The sequence below is a fragment of the Pteropus vampyrus genome, unplaced genomic scaffold, assembly GCF_000151845.1.
Source record: "Pteropus vampyrus isolate Shadow unplaced genomic scaffold, Pvam_2.0 Scaffold15, whole genome shotgun sequence".
In the NCBI taxonomy this organism is placed as follows: Eukaryota; Metazoa; Chordata; class Mammalia; order Chiroptera; family Pteropodidae; genus Pteropus; species Pteropus vampyrus.
This window is the reverse complement of record NW_011888796.1, coordinates 16,429,593-16,444,049: the sequence shown is the minus strand read 5'-3', so window position 1 is coordinate 16,444,049 and position 14,457 is coordinate 16,429,593. Positions and strand designations below refer to the sequence as shown.

Here is a 14,457-nt window from a genome sequence, read left to right as displayed (position 1 = left end):
AATCTAGAAAGCATTTAATAAGCAACAATTCATATTTCATAACCATAATAAAAGTATTTTATGACTTTAGGAAAAGTAATTATCTATTGTAACTGATCTAGACATCATGTCTTTAACTATTTCTGAAATCTGCAAGAGTCTACTCAGAATTCATCTTTAACCTGTTAATGTTGATCAATACTTTTATCTTTAAATTCTCCCAAGTTTTTCTTTTTTAATCCTCAAAACTCTAATATGTATTTCCTAGGAAATTTTCCCGTACAAAACTTTGCTGTATTCAAAACCTCTTATGCCAGGATTTAGCACTTTTATATTGTAGTCATTAAAATTGAACAAAATCTTAATGTTCCTTTATTAACTACTATACTGACTTTGCATAGAGGAAATCACAACATGTTAATTGGATTTAATTAACTATTTTAAATTACACGAACTCCTGACAGTAGACAATAGCACAGGGTACTCATGAGCAATAAAATTAGAGCTGATATTGCTACTTTATTAAAACTTAATGAAACTATTCATAACCTTATTTATTGTTTACAAGAAGAAAACTGTTCATTTTGAAAGCAAAAATGTCTTCTGAAAACAAATTTTCAATCCTCTAGGTGAAGTATCAGAAGTTAATTAAAGGGTCCACCATAACCAACCTCACAGTTCTGCCTGCTTCTCATCGCACAAATCCCTATTTTACCCCCATACCAGTCTTACAATCGGATGCTAGTAAAGGTTAGTGATTCAATAACCATTTTATGTGTCTAAGAATGTAAGGGTAAGAGCATTGAGGTGGGATTGGGGGCCTGAGTTTGAATTCTGGTTCAGCCACTAATTCTCCTGGGTGACCTCAGATGAGTCAAGTGCTCTCTCTGGCCTGAGTTTCCTTCTCTGTAAATAAGAAGGTTGGACTAGATGATCGCAAGAGTCCCTTCCACTTCTAAAACCTATCATTCTACAGATTTAATATTGATTTAGATGTTGGTGTTATTATATATTAAAAGTATTGTGTTTAAGTGATATTATTAGAAAGGTTTAAGCTTCTGAGCAGATAGTTTCCTATGCTATCCCTGGTAGCATTAATTTTTTTTTTATTTCAATATATCATTATGCAGAAATATGAAGCCAAAATTGATATAGTTACCATTTAAACTATGCATATCTTAGTGTGAATTCTAGTCTTCGTGAAGCCAGTAGATATCCAGTTTTTAAACAAAAGATTATATTATCTTTATTTTAGTATCCCCAGTGCCAAGAACTATATATGGCATTTTGTAGATACTAAATGTTGGTTGAACAAATAAGCAAATAAAAGAATAAGTGAATGAATAACTAAGGAGTATCATAAGTGTAACCTCTTTACTTATCCCTGCTACTTAATTTAACTAGCTGAAGTGTTAAAGAATGCCTAAGTGGATCTCCTTTCATACCTCAAATATAACCAAGTGAGCTGGTGTTTAATTATTTCTATCTCACTTTCTACCTGTTGTCTAGAGGTATTTTGGACTTAGAGTTGGTTCCCAAGGGTTCTATTGGCACCTGGAGATTTAAAGTCCTTCATCTTATAGCTCCTGTGTCCTCTGTCCGATGACTTGGTACTGGAGGGATAGCAAAACTTGAGAGAACCCAGCATCATTATAAGTCTCCTAGCTTGTTAAGCTTTCTACAACTGTGACTATTACTTTCCTAGTTATCAACCATCATTGTTCAGAAATCTTTGTCACGTATGCTTTTAGTTAGTTTACATAATATTTACTCTCTGGGAATACTGAATAACATCAGCAGTTTCTGTTTCTTGCTTTAGTACCACCTTATGTTCTTCCTGGATCAATTAGTATGAATGAAATAGTGAATGAATGAATCAATCAATGCTTGCTTCAGCAATAGACAACAAAAAATTGCTGCAAAACAAAGATAAATCTAGAAACATGGCAGCTTGGTCCAGAAAAAAAAATCACATTTTCATCCCTCAATTATCTACCAGAGAATATATGGCTTATCATAATATTTGTAATTAATCAGCCAATTAATCAACATATATTCATTGAATATTTGCCATATGTCTGGTATTGTTCAAGGTAATTCATATGTTAGGAAAACTCAAACCAAAGAAATGTAGACACAGCGTTTAGATTTTTAACGTGTTCTTGATGCTCTTAAATGTCATTTAAGCCTTTTCTTAGGTCTACACAAGTCCAGCATGGGGTGAAAGATTAACAATATCCAGAAGAAAGAATCATTTTGGGAAATGCAGGGCAAACGTGTCTACTTTTTCTTGAATTATCTTGCTAAATTCAAAAAAGAAAGCTTTTTAAAAAATGATTAAGAATATAAGTCTTACAGTATACAAGCCAAATTTTTAATTCAGGCTCTTTGTGACTTCCGGCAAGTTGCTTTCTGATCTAGAATAAAATCTAAACTCTACTAACAAGGCAAACCTGATCTGGCTATCACCTCCATTCCCATCTCACTTTGCTTTCTCTGCACTCCAGCCACACGGGCCTTATCTCTCTTCCTTATCAGGACAACCACATCTTCATATCAGGCCCTCACCAGTGCCATTACCTCTGCTTTTAGAAGTCATTTCTTCAAGCATCTGTCTTTTTCATTCATAGATTATCACAGTTTGTAATTACATATTTATTTGTGAATTTATTTAATGTCTTCTCCACTACTGGAGGCTCCATGAGGCCTCTCTGGTTCACCACTATGTCCCTAACCCCCAGCATAGTTCCTGATACATATTAGGCGCTTAGAAAATATTGGCTGAATGGAAGACAGAAGGAATAAACTTTCAATTCCTAATCTACTCAACAAGAAAGTAAGTGTGTTATGAAAATTTAATGAGATGATGGTATTAAAGGATAATTTTTAAAAATATATAAAATTATGATTCTCATACAAATGTAAAATGAATACATGTCAAAGATTTTAACTTATCAGTTAAAAGAAGGCATCTGTAAGATGTCACAGCTAATTTACAGGAGACTCCAAAGAGAACACACATTTGTAAATCCAGAATATTGAAATAAACTTGTAAATGGATACAAAACTGGATAACTAACTTACCAGCCAGAAATGAACCAAAAAGAAAAAAAACACACAAAATTAATAGGGAGTAGTATTAAAATTAGAAAAACAGTCAAAGTTATGTTTCCACTTTGACTTCTCTCTTTCCATGAGAGAAAGGGGTGTCCCTACACTAGACAGAATTTGTTTTCATGTCTGTAGATATAATATTTGCATTATTATCAATTTTTTACAAGTTAAACTGAACCTCTATCGTTAGAAAATAACCTAGTCAGCGACTAGGTTCAGATAATCCTTGGGAGGTAGCTCTAGCATTCCATTGAAAAAGTATCTAGTAAACTCTTTTGCTTATTCCAAACTTAAAAAGTTTTTTTCATACAATCTTCTTCCATTATGATCAAAACTATCTCAAAAAATTATTCACAAAATAAAGTTGGTCTCATTAGATTTGGCCTGATTCTGTACATAGAGGCAGCAAGAATGTTAATTGACCATATAGGCCATTTCAAATTGGCTCTACTGGAGGTTTTCATAAGGAGTGTCAGATTGAATTTTTAAAATCCTCTGTTATTTATTATCTGAAGGCTAGGAAATCAAGCCCAAAAAACTCTGTCAACCAGATTTCAACTACAGGACCTATAAATTTGGATAAATTCCTCTCTTCTAAGTATTAGAGAAATATACTGAGGTTTTGGGCCTGCCAGGAAGTAACCTTCCTTACCACTATAAGGGTGGAAATCCTATGAACTGTGTGCATGGCCAGCTTTTCTGGGAGAGCTTTGTCAGTAGTGCACCACAAAGTAAACCTTAGTTCTTTAAAAGTGACTTATCATATCTGATTAATAAGCGTTATTCTTAAATATGAAATTCCAGGTCTTGGTTGCATAAGTGATTTTTCCAATTCTATCTTAGTAAAAGGAGAACAGATTCTTTTGGAACTATGCAAATAACAGTATTGCCAGTTAAAAGTAATAAGACTCAGTGAGAGTTTCTGAGTTTGGGAGGTGAGACTGGGCACATTTAAAGGATTAGAAGTTTGATTTCCTTATTTTCCAGGAATTTTAGGAGTATTCAATTTCTGTAAGCACTTATTTTTCTCTGTAAGTCAATCAGAATAGAGTTTCTTGAAGAAACTTTACAATCTAATTTATTAATACCATTTGGAGACAGAAAAACATTCTATGTTCACTCACAGTGAGAAACAAAGGCCTTTCTGAGTTATAGATAAATAGATATATAGCTACAGAGAAAGCTTATAGTTTCCATTTTACAATTTCAGCCACAGACAAAAAATAAACATGAAAACGCAAAAACTTAATGATCCAGATATCAAAGAGTTATTCTCCTTCCTTATGGGCATGAAATTCCTAATGATTTGAACTCAAAATACACAAATAGGCAAACAAAAGGCTAACAAACTATATTCTCTATTGTCTCTCCCTCCACAGGGAGTAGAGATCTCTATAAGACATTAATCCATTTACATGGATCATCATTTTAGCTACCAACAAAGAATAACTAACTTACCAGCCAGAAACGAACCAAAAAGAGAAAAAACACACAAAGTTAATAGGGAGTAGTATTAAAATTAGAAAAACAGTCAAAGTTATGTTTCCACTTTGACTTCAGCTGTGGGAGACAAGAAAATAGATGCTTGAACTTGGTTCCCTGTGAGGTGCTGAAATAAATTTGCAAATGGATGCAAAACTGGCTTTTGGGGGTTGGGAAAAGAATTGTTCCTCCATGTGACAGAATTTATCGGCATGTGTATGAACAAGAATTATCTGCATTGCTTTCAGTTTTCCATAAACTAACTTTAATCTCTACAGAATTATAAAATAGACTAACCAAAAACAAAGGTGAAGATAGAGTCAGATAATCTCCATAAATTATCTGTCTACTAGTCTCTCTTGCTTATTTCAAAGTCTTAACTTTTTCCTTCCAATGGTAAATACATATGTGTTTTGTCTAAAATTAAGTGAATTGCTTCAATCTATATTAAAGCAAGGGTTAAAATCATGCTTATATTCTTTGGGATTTTCAGAGAATGAAACTCACTCTAGTAATAAAAATATACTGAAGGAGAAGGAGCTGTGTTTTTCACATCTGAAAAACAGGCATAGTTCTTAGAAGTGGAATTTGATATTTATAGGTGGAAAATATTCGTAAGAACAGAGAATTAGTCTTAATGTTTTAAAGCAGTTAAATCTGGTGTTATAAAAAATAAAATTGAAGTACCGATTTCAAAAAGGACTTGAAGAGTTATACCCTGGATCAGCAGTTCTTAAATTTCATGGGTACAAAAAATGGATCTAGAGCACTTATTTAAAATGTAGATTACTGGATCTCAATTGAAGTGGTTCTCAAACTTCAGGGCACAGAATAAGTATCTCTTGGAGGCTTCAATAATGCAGATTCCCAGGTCCTGACCTCAGAAACTTGAATGGGTCTGGGATGGGACCCAGGAATTGCTATTTATAATAAGAAATAGTGCCTCCCGCCTCCCCACGCTCCCGATAATTCTGCAGTAAGTAAGCTGAAAATTTCTCTGTGGAATCATTTTACGAGTGAAGTCTTCTTCAGCTCGCCAATCCCTCAGTGGTCATTCTTCAGAATTCCTTTAACATCGACATACTCTAGTCATTAGAGGTGATAAGGCAAATGGAAGCAATATTCGTCCCTCTTAGAATGTATGCCAACTTCCTCAGCTTAGTCCAGCTTGGTATAGTTTGTATTCTAGGATTTCGCTGACACCCAGAGTTCTTTACTTTTCTTCTTATTATACGAGAGCAACAAGAAGCTAAAGCCCTATCATAAGTTTATGTCAAGTACCTCCTGAGTTTCTGGGTTTCTGGCTTCAATACAATAGATCCACCTTAATGAAAATTTTGCCCCTAACAGCAAGCTTTGTTCAATTATTCATTTATTCATTGATTTATTCATTTGTTTATTTATTTAACAATGTCTCTTGTCCTTAAAAAGCCTTGGCACCAGCCATGCTGACACAGTATGAGTTCTAGGAATTGTAAATTAGTTGCATTAATACTAACCATGTTACACTAAAGTAAACTATTTAGGCCTTCACATCTTCTGGTGATATGAGAAATGTCTAAAAATAACTTTTATAAAATATGACTCATTATAACAACAGAGACATGGTTTCAGGCACACAGACTTTCCTTCTCAACAAAAGATCTCATTTATTAAGACTATGTACCTGATTTCTCTGTATTTTAAAAGGAACAACAATAGTATCAATAATTGAAAATGTCATAAGTATAAAGAAGTTTTAGTTTGCCTTGAAATTATATTTCTACCTTAAAATGAAATGATCATAGTACAAGTTTATTTCATATTACTGCCATGGAAATGCCATTTATTCTTGGGTTAGAACATTAGGCTTAAATGAACAGGCACTGTAGCTATTTTTCCTGCAAAGAATTAAGGCACTAGATGTACTCTCACAAATAAGATAATGAATAGAATAAGTTGCCCTTGTGAAATTTATAGAGCTCAGACTTTGGGGAAATGCTTGGAGTTAAACTCATATTCTTCTAACCTTCTTTTTAAGGGATTTTAAGTATGATAGAACGAGGATTGATTCCACCAACAGCAAAGATTGCCTTTCAGAATCCACCCATTATACCCAGAGCGGCTCCTCTGCATAATTTTGATGAAGCACATAAGGTTCCAACTGCTGGTAAGACAGTGTTGCCTGATGCTTAGTTGAGAATACACAGAAATCACCTCCCACACAAATCTATTCTTCTAGTATCCAACTCTTATCTTTAATAATAGGACAAGAGGAAAGTCATAATGATTCTGAGTTTCATTTTACTGAATGAAGTAACATTAGTCTCTTTGTAGAATACCCACTGAGGCCCAGTGTTCTCTGTGCATTAGAAGGAAGGGATTTTCAAGGGGCTTGCAGCTTGGTTGGGAAAACTAGATATGATAAAGATAAATAACAATACAAAGTAGCATAGACTAAAAACCAAATGAATGTGAAAGTCTAGTGCTATAGGAGTTCGTAATAATGATTACTGAAGGGTGAAATAATAGAAGAAGACTTCAGAGAGGAGGAGACTGGATGAATAAAATAGAGAATTCAAGAAAAGCACCGATCTGGGAATCCACTGCCTAGCAACAAGTCATTTATTTTCTTTGGGTCTCAGCTTTCCGGTTATAAATGAGGGGTTTTGGTTAAATTAGTTCATCTGTTCAACAGATATCTGTTGAATGCTTGCTTTATTCGAGGTAGCATTTAGGTGCTGGGGATCCAACAGAGAATAAATCAGATAACATGCTCTCATGGTACTTAACATTTTAGTGGGAGATACAGATAATAACCAGGTAAGCAAATGAGAATTTCAGCTAGTGATAAGCACTAGAAATAAAATAAAACAAAATGGGTTAGAGAGTAATAAGTAGGTGGTTACTTTGCTTATGAGAGAAGAGTCAGTGAATGCCTCTCAGAAGATGTATGAGGCTTGTATTTAGACCTAAATGATAAGAAGGAGCCAATTACTTAAAGATCTAGGAAAGAGCATTCCAGACATAGGATAGCACAAGTACAAAAGCCTTGAGGACTAAGGAGGGAATGAGCAAGAAGGCTAGCATGGCTGGAGGGCCAAGAGCAAGGTAGAGAGAGGGAGGAAATGAGGCTGGAGAGGTAGAGAGAGAGGACATGATGTAGGCTAGAGCAGATACTATGAGTCGTTGTCCTCAATATTCATTCTTCTCTACTTCCACAGTAATCACAGTTGTGGTTGGGCACATGTCAGCTTGGCTAAAGACTGCATTTCCCAGGCTTCCTTTCAGCTCGTTGTGCCATATGAGCAGATTCTGGACAGTGAGAATGTAAGCAGAAGTGGAAAAGGAAACTTCTGGGCTGTGCCCTTAAGAAGGAAGGAGCATGGTTTCCCCTTTTCCTTTCCTTTCTCTTACTAGCTGGAATGCAGACATGATGGGCAAGCACTTTAGATGCCGGAAATAGAACTCCATGTTGAGTCCGGCAAAGGTACCCTGACAACCTGGAACTATTTTCCTTTTGACTCTTGTGTGAGAGAAAAATAAGCTCTTAATTTGTTTAACCCGTTCAGTATATCTTAGGTTCTTTTTAAACATCTTAGACTATACCAGAAACCAGCATGGCAGCCTTTCAAACCATGACGAGGAGTTGGATTTAATTCTAATTATAATGAGAACACACTGAAAGGCTTAAACAGGAGGATAAGGTGATCTGATTTATGTTTTAATAAGACCATTCTGACTGCTTTACAGATAATGAATCATAGGGGAGCGTGAGTGGAAGCAAGAAGACTAGTTAAAAGGCTATTGTGGTAAATCAGCGTGAGTGGAAGCAAGAAGACTAGTTAAAAGGCTAAATGTGGTAAATGATGGCGGATTTGAAGAGGATGGTATCAGTGGACATGAAGAGAAGTGAACAAATTCAGGTTATATTTTGGAAGTGGAGCCGTGAGGACTGGCTGTTGGATAGGAGCGAGGGAAAGAGAGGCATCAAGGATAAATATGTATGACTGTATGAATGAATATGTATGAATGTGCCCCAGTTCTGTATTCATTCTACTGTTGGTGGGAGTTTCAGTGGTTTATACTATAGAACAATTAGGAATAATACTACTATGAACATTCTTGTACGTCTTTTAATGCACATATGTATGCATTGCTATTGGATACATATCAAAAAGTAGAATTACTGAGTCCTAGGGTATACATATGCTCAGATTTAGTAGATATTGCCCAACAGTTCTCCAAGGTGGTTATACTGATTCATTTTCCTGCTAGCAGTAGATGAAAATTCCAGATAAAATATATCTTTGTCATCACTTGATATTTCCAGTTAGTTTGTTTTTTGATTTTAGTTATCCTAACAGGTCTGTTGTGGTATCTCTTTGTGGGTTTAATTTCTATTTCCATGATTACCAATAAATTTGAACTGTTTTTCTGATGTGTATTGGTCATTTGAGTATCTTCTTTTGTAAAGTGAGTTAAGACTTTAACCTGTTTTTTTAAAAGTGTGTTGTCTTTCTTTTTCTTAGTTATTTCTAGGAATTAGCTATATATTCTGGATACCAATCTTTTATCAGTTACGTGAATTGCAAATTGCCATGGCTTGGCATTTTATATTCCTACTGGTGTCTTTTTTTAACTTAAACTTTTGAATTTGAGATCATTATAGATTTACATGCAGTTATAAGAAATAGAGAGATCCCTTGCACTCTTTACTCAGTTTTCTCAAAATAACACATTGTGAAGCTCTAGTACAATATCACAACCAGGGTATTGATATAGCCAAGATATAAAACATTTCTTTTGCCATAAGGATTTCTCATGTTGTCCTTTTATAGTCATGCCCACTTCCCTTTTCCCCCACACTCCTTTAATCCCTGGCAGCCAATAATATGTTCTCCATTTCTATAATTTTATCATTTCGAGCATGTTAGATAAATGGAGGCGTAACCTCTGGTATTGGCTTTTTACACTCAGCAAAATTCTCTAGAGAATCATCTAGGTTGTTCCTTATATTGGTCGTTTGTTCATTTTTATTGCTGACTATTATTCCATAGTACAAATGTACCACAGTTGTTAAACCATTCACCTTGTTGAAGGACATATGGATTGTTTCCAGTTTTTGGCTACTATGTATGAAACTTCTATAAACATAAATGCCCAGGAGTATAATTGATAGATCTTATGGTACTTGCATGTTAATTTCCTCTACATACATTTAGAACCACATCAGACAGTGTTATAATTTTTGTTTCAACTATCAAATATAATTTAGAAAACTCAAGAGGAAAAGGGGAGCCTATTGTTTTTATCCATATTTTTGCTTACTATATTCTTCCTTCCTGATGTTCCAAGATTCCTTCTTTTATTGTTTCCTTTCTATTTAAAGACTTTTCTTAAGCCATTCTTTTAGTGTTAGTATACTAGTGACAAATACTCTTCATTTTTTTAAATCTTATAATGTCTTGATATTCTCTTTTATTCCAAGGATATTTTCACTAGATATAAAACTCTGAGTTGACCGGTTCTTTTAGCACTAAAAAGTTATGCCACTTCCTTTTGGCCTCCATATTTTCTAATGAGAAATCCAGTTATTTTTCTCTTGCTTGCTTTCGAGACTTTTTCTCTCTTTCTTTAATGTTCAGATTTTAACTATGTCTTGAGATAGCTTTATTTGGTTTTATCCTGCTTGGGTTTGGGTCAGCTTCTTGAATCTATAGATTTGTTTTCTGCCAAATTTGGGGAGCTTTCAGCCATTATTTCTTTGAGTAGCTTTTTTCGGCTTTGCCCTCTATTTCCTCTCATTCTATGACTACTATGATATAAATTTTAGCTCTTTTGTTATAGTCCCACAGGTCCTTTAGGCTCTGTTTACTTTTTTTCCCGTTTGTTTTCTCTCTGTTGTTCAGATTGGGTAATTTCCGTTTTTTTCTATCTCGTGGTTCACTGATTCCTCTGTCTCCTTCATTCTGCTGGTGAGCTTATACATTCTGCTGGTGAGTTTTGTATTTAGGTGATTGTATTTTTGAATTTCAAAATTTCAATTTGGCTCTTTTTTATATGTTTATTTCTTTGTGGAGACTTTCTATTTCTTTGCTGAGATTTTATATTTTTCATTCGTTTCAAGTGTGTGTGTAATTGTGACAGCATTTTGATGGCTGCTTTAAAATTATGTCAGATAATTCTAAGATCTCTGTTATCTCAGTGTTGGTATCTATTTATTGTCTTTTTTCATTCAGTTTGAGATTTTTCTGGTTCTTGGCATGGTTAGTGATATTCAGTAGAAACTTTGACATTTTGCATTATGTTATGAGACTCTAATTCTCATTTAAATCTGTTTTAGGCACTCCCACTGAACCCCTATTTATTCCCTATGAATTTGAGAAATAAGTCAATTAGCTGTGACATATCACACTGGTTATGTATTATTGAATTTCATTTGCAAATATTTTGTTGACCATTTTTGTTCATGTGTGAAGCTGGCCTAAATTTTCCCTTTTCTGTAATGTTTTCGTTAGGTTTTAGTATCGAGGTTAGCTTTGCCTCAACTTTTATGCTGATTACTGTTACTAAGACTTCCAACAGGATGTTGAATAAAAGTGATAAAAGTGAATAGCCTTGACTTGTTCTTGACCTTCAGGAAAATGCTTTTTGCTTTTCACTGTTGAGTATGATGTTAGCTGTGGGTTTGTCATATATGGCCTTTATTATGTTGAGTTATGTTCTTTCTATTACCACTTTGCTGAGAATTTTTATCATAAGAAGATGCTGGATTTCGTCAAACATAGTTGATTAATTTTTGACAAAGGTACAAAGGTAGTTCAATGGAGAAAAAGATAATCTTTTCAACCAATGGTGCTAGAGCAATTGAAGACAGATGTATATAGAATCTTGACCCATACCTTGCACCATATACAAAAATTTACCCAAAATGGATTGTAGAAATAAATATAAAACCTAAAACTAGAAAACTTTTAGAATAAAACAAAGGGAGAAAAATTTTTCCTTGGGTTAGGCAAAGATTTCTTAGATACTACACCAAAAGCATAATTTATGAGAAAAAAACATACTGAACTTCATCAAATTTAAACTTCTCCCATTTGAAAGCCAATATTAAAAAATGAAAAGAAAAGCTACAGGTTGGAAGTTAATAGTTCAAAGCACATACTTAACAAATAATTTTTATCCAGAAAATATAAAGAATTCTCAAAACTCAGTAATAAGAAAACAAGCAATCCAATAACATAATGGACAAAAATGTTGAACAGATATTTTATCAAAAAATATATGTGGATGGTTAATAGATACATGAATATTTAACATCATTAGTCACTAGAGAAATATAAATTAAGACAAATTTTAATAAATTTTTAAGACAATTGAAATCATACCAAGCTTCTTTTCTGACCACAATGGTATGAAACTAGAAATCAATTGCAAGAGGAAAACTGGAAAATTCACAAATGTGTGCAGATTAAACAACATGCTCCTGAAAAACCAATGAGTCAAAGGATAAATCAAATTTTCCTTTTGACCAATACAGAATACCTTTTGACCAATGAAACACAGCATGCTAAAACATTTAAAGAAAAGTTAATACCAATCCTTCTCAAATTCCTCCAAAAAAATGGAAAAGGAGGAAACACTTCAAAACTCATTTAATAAGATAAGCATTACCCTCATATTAAAGTCAGACAAGGACACTACAAAAAAGAAAATTGCAGGCCAATATACCTGATGAACATAGGTATATGTTCAACGAAATATTTGCAAACTGAATTTGACAGCATATTAAAAGGATTATACGCCATGACTAAGTGGGATTTATTCCTGGGATTCAAGGATGGTTCAACATATGCAAATCAATAAATATGATACATGTTAACAAAATTAAGGATGAAAATCATATCATCTCAACAGATGCAGAAAAAGCATTTGGCAAAATTCAACATACTTTCATGATAAAAACTCTTAACAAATTGGATATAGAAGGAATGTACTTTAACATAACATGACAGCCCACAGCTAATATTATACTCAGTGATGAAAAGCTAAAAACTTTTTCTCTAGGATCAGAAACAAGACAAGGATGCCCATTCTTGCCACTTTTGTTCAACATAAAAGTGAATAAAGTCTGAAAGTCCTAGCCAGAGCAATTAGGCAAGAAAAAGGCATTTAAATCAGAAAGGAAGAAGTAAAATTATCTATTCAGATGACATGATTTTATATATAGGAAACCTTAAAGACGCCACCAAAAAACGATTAGAATATATGAATTCAGTAAAGTTGCGAGATACAAAATCAATATACAGAAATTGCATTTCTATACACTAACAATGAATTATTAGAGAAATTAAGAAAATAATCCCATTTATAATAACATTGAAAAGAGTAAAATATTTAGGAATAAGTTTAACAAAGGAGATGAAAGGTCTGTAACTGAAAACAACAAAATATTGATGAAAGAAATTGAAGAAGACACAAATAAATTGAAAGATACTCCATGTTGGAAAACTTACTATTGTTAAAATGGCTATACTACCCAAAGCAATCTACTGACTCAGTGCAATCCCTGTTATAATTCCAAAGGCTTTTTTTTTTTCACAGAAACAGAAAAAAAAATCCTAATATTCATATGGAACCACAAGAGACCCTAAATAACAAAAGCAGTCTTGAGAAAGAAGGACAAAGCTGGAGGCATCACATTTCTTGATTCCAGACTATATTACAAAACTATAGTAATTGAAACAGTATGGTTTTGGCACAAAAACAGACATATATATCAATAGAACATAATAGAAAGCCTAGAAATAAACCCATATTTTTATGATCAATTAATTTTTGACAGAGGGTCCAAGAATATACCATAGGAAAAGAATAATCTCTTCAATAAATGATGTTGGGAAAATTGGACGGCCACATTAAAAAGAACAAAACTGGACCCCATCTTATATCATATACAAATATCAACTCAAAATTGATTAAAGATTTGAACATGAGTTCTGAAACTTTAAAACTCCTAGAAGAAAGCATAAGAGGTAAGCTCTTGGCAATAATTTTTTGACATTGGTCTTGGTAATAACTTTTTTGGATTTGGCAACAAAAATAAAAATAAACAGGTGAGCCTACATCAGACTAAAACACTGAGGCACAGCAAAAGGAAACCATCAACAAAATGAAAAGGCATCCTATGGATGGAATAAAATATGTGCAGACCACTATCCAATAAAGGGTTAATATACAAAATATGCAAAAATCTCATACAACTCAATAGCAAAATAATAAATATCGTAATTAAAAAATGGTTCAATAACCTGAACAGACATTTTTCTCCAAAGAATACAAACAAATAGCCAATAGGGACATGAAAAAGTACTCAGCATCACTAATCAACGAGGAATTGCAAATTAAAACCACAATGAGATAACACCTCATACCTGTTAGAATTGCTGTCATCAAAAAGACAGCAAGGATATGCTGAAAAGGGAATCATTGTACACTGATGGTGGAAATGTAAACTGGTAAAGCCCCTATGGAAAACACTATGGGGGTTCCTCAAGAAATTAAAAGGAGAACTACCATAAAATCTAACAATTCCACTCCTGGGTATATATCTAAAGAAAAATAATACATTATCTTGAGAGATATCTGACCTTATGTTCACTGGAGCATTATTCACAGTAGCCAAGATATGGGCACAACTTAAGTGTCTGTCGGTAGATGAATGGATAAAGAAAATGTGATATATATAGATATAGGTATAAATATTGATATATGTAATGGAATATTATTGAGCCTTAAAAAAAAAAGGAGATCCTACCATTTGCAATAATGTAGCTGAACCTAGAGGGCATTATGCTAAGTGAAATAAGCAAGACAGAGAAAGACAAATACTGCATT

The 14,457-nt window shown here is 33.6% G+C and overlaps 1 protein-coding gene across 1 annotated transcript in view; it reads left to right on the top strand.

The window, feature by feature from the left end:
* Nucleotides 1–650: 650 nt before the first annotated feature.
* The window catches only part of LOC105309728 (IQ domain-containing protein H-like), a 121,666-nt gene continuing 107,859 nt past the window's right edge, over nt 651–14,457 (top strand). The window contains exons 1-2 of the mRNA XM_011385926.2: nt 651–729; nt 6,596–6,724. Of these exons, the coding sequence (XP_011384228.2) occupies nt 6,607–6,724 (118 nt within the window). The 5' untranslated portion in view covers nt 651–729; nt 6,596–6,606. The remainder of the gene's footprint in view (nt 730–6,595; nt 6,725–14,457) is intronic.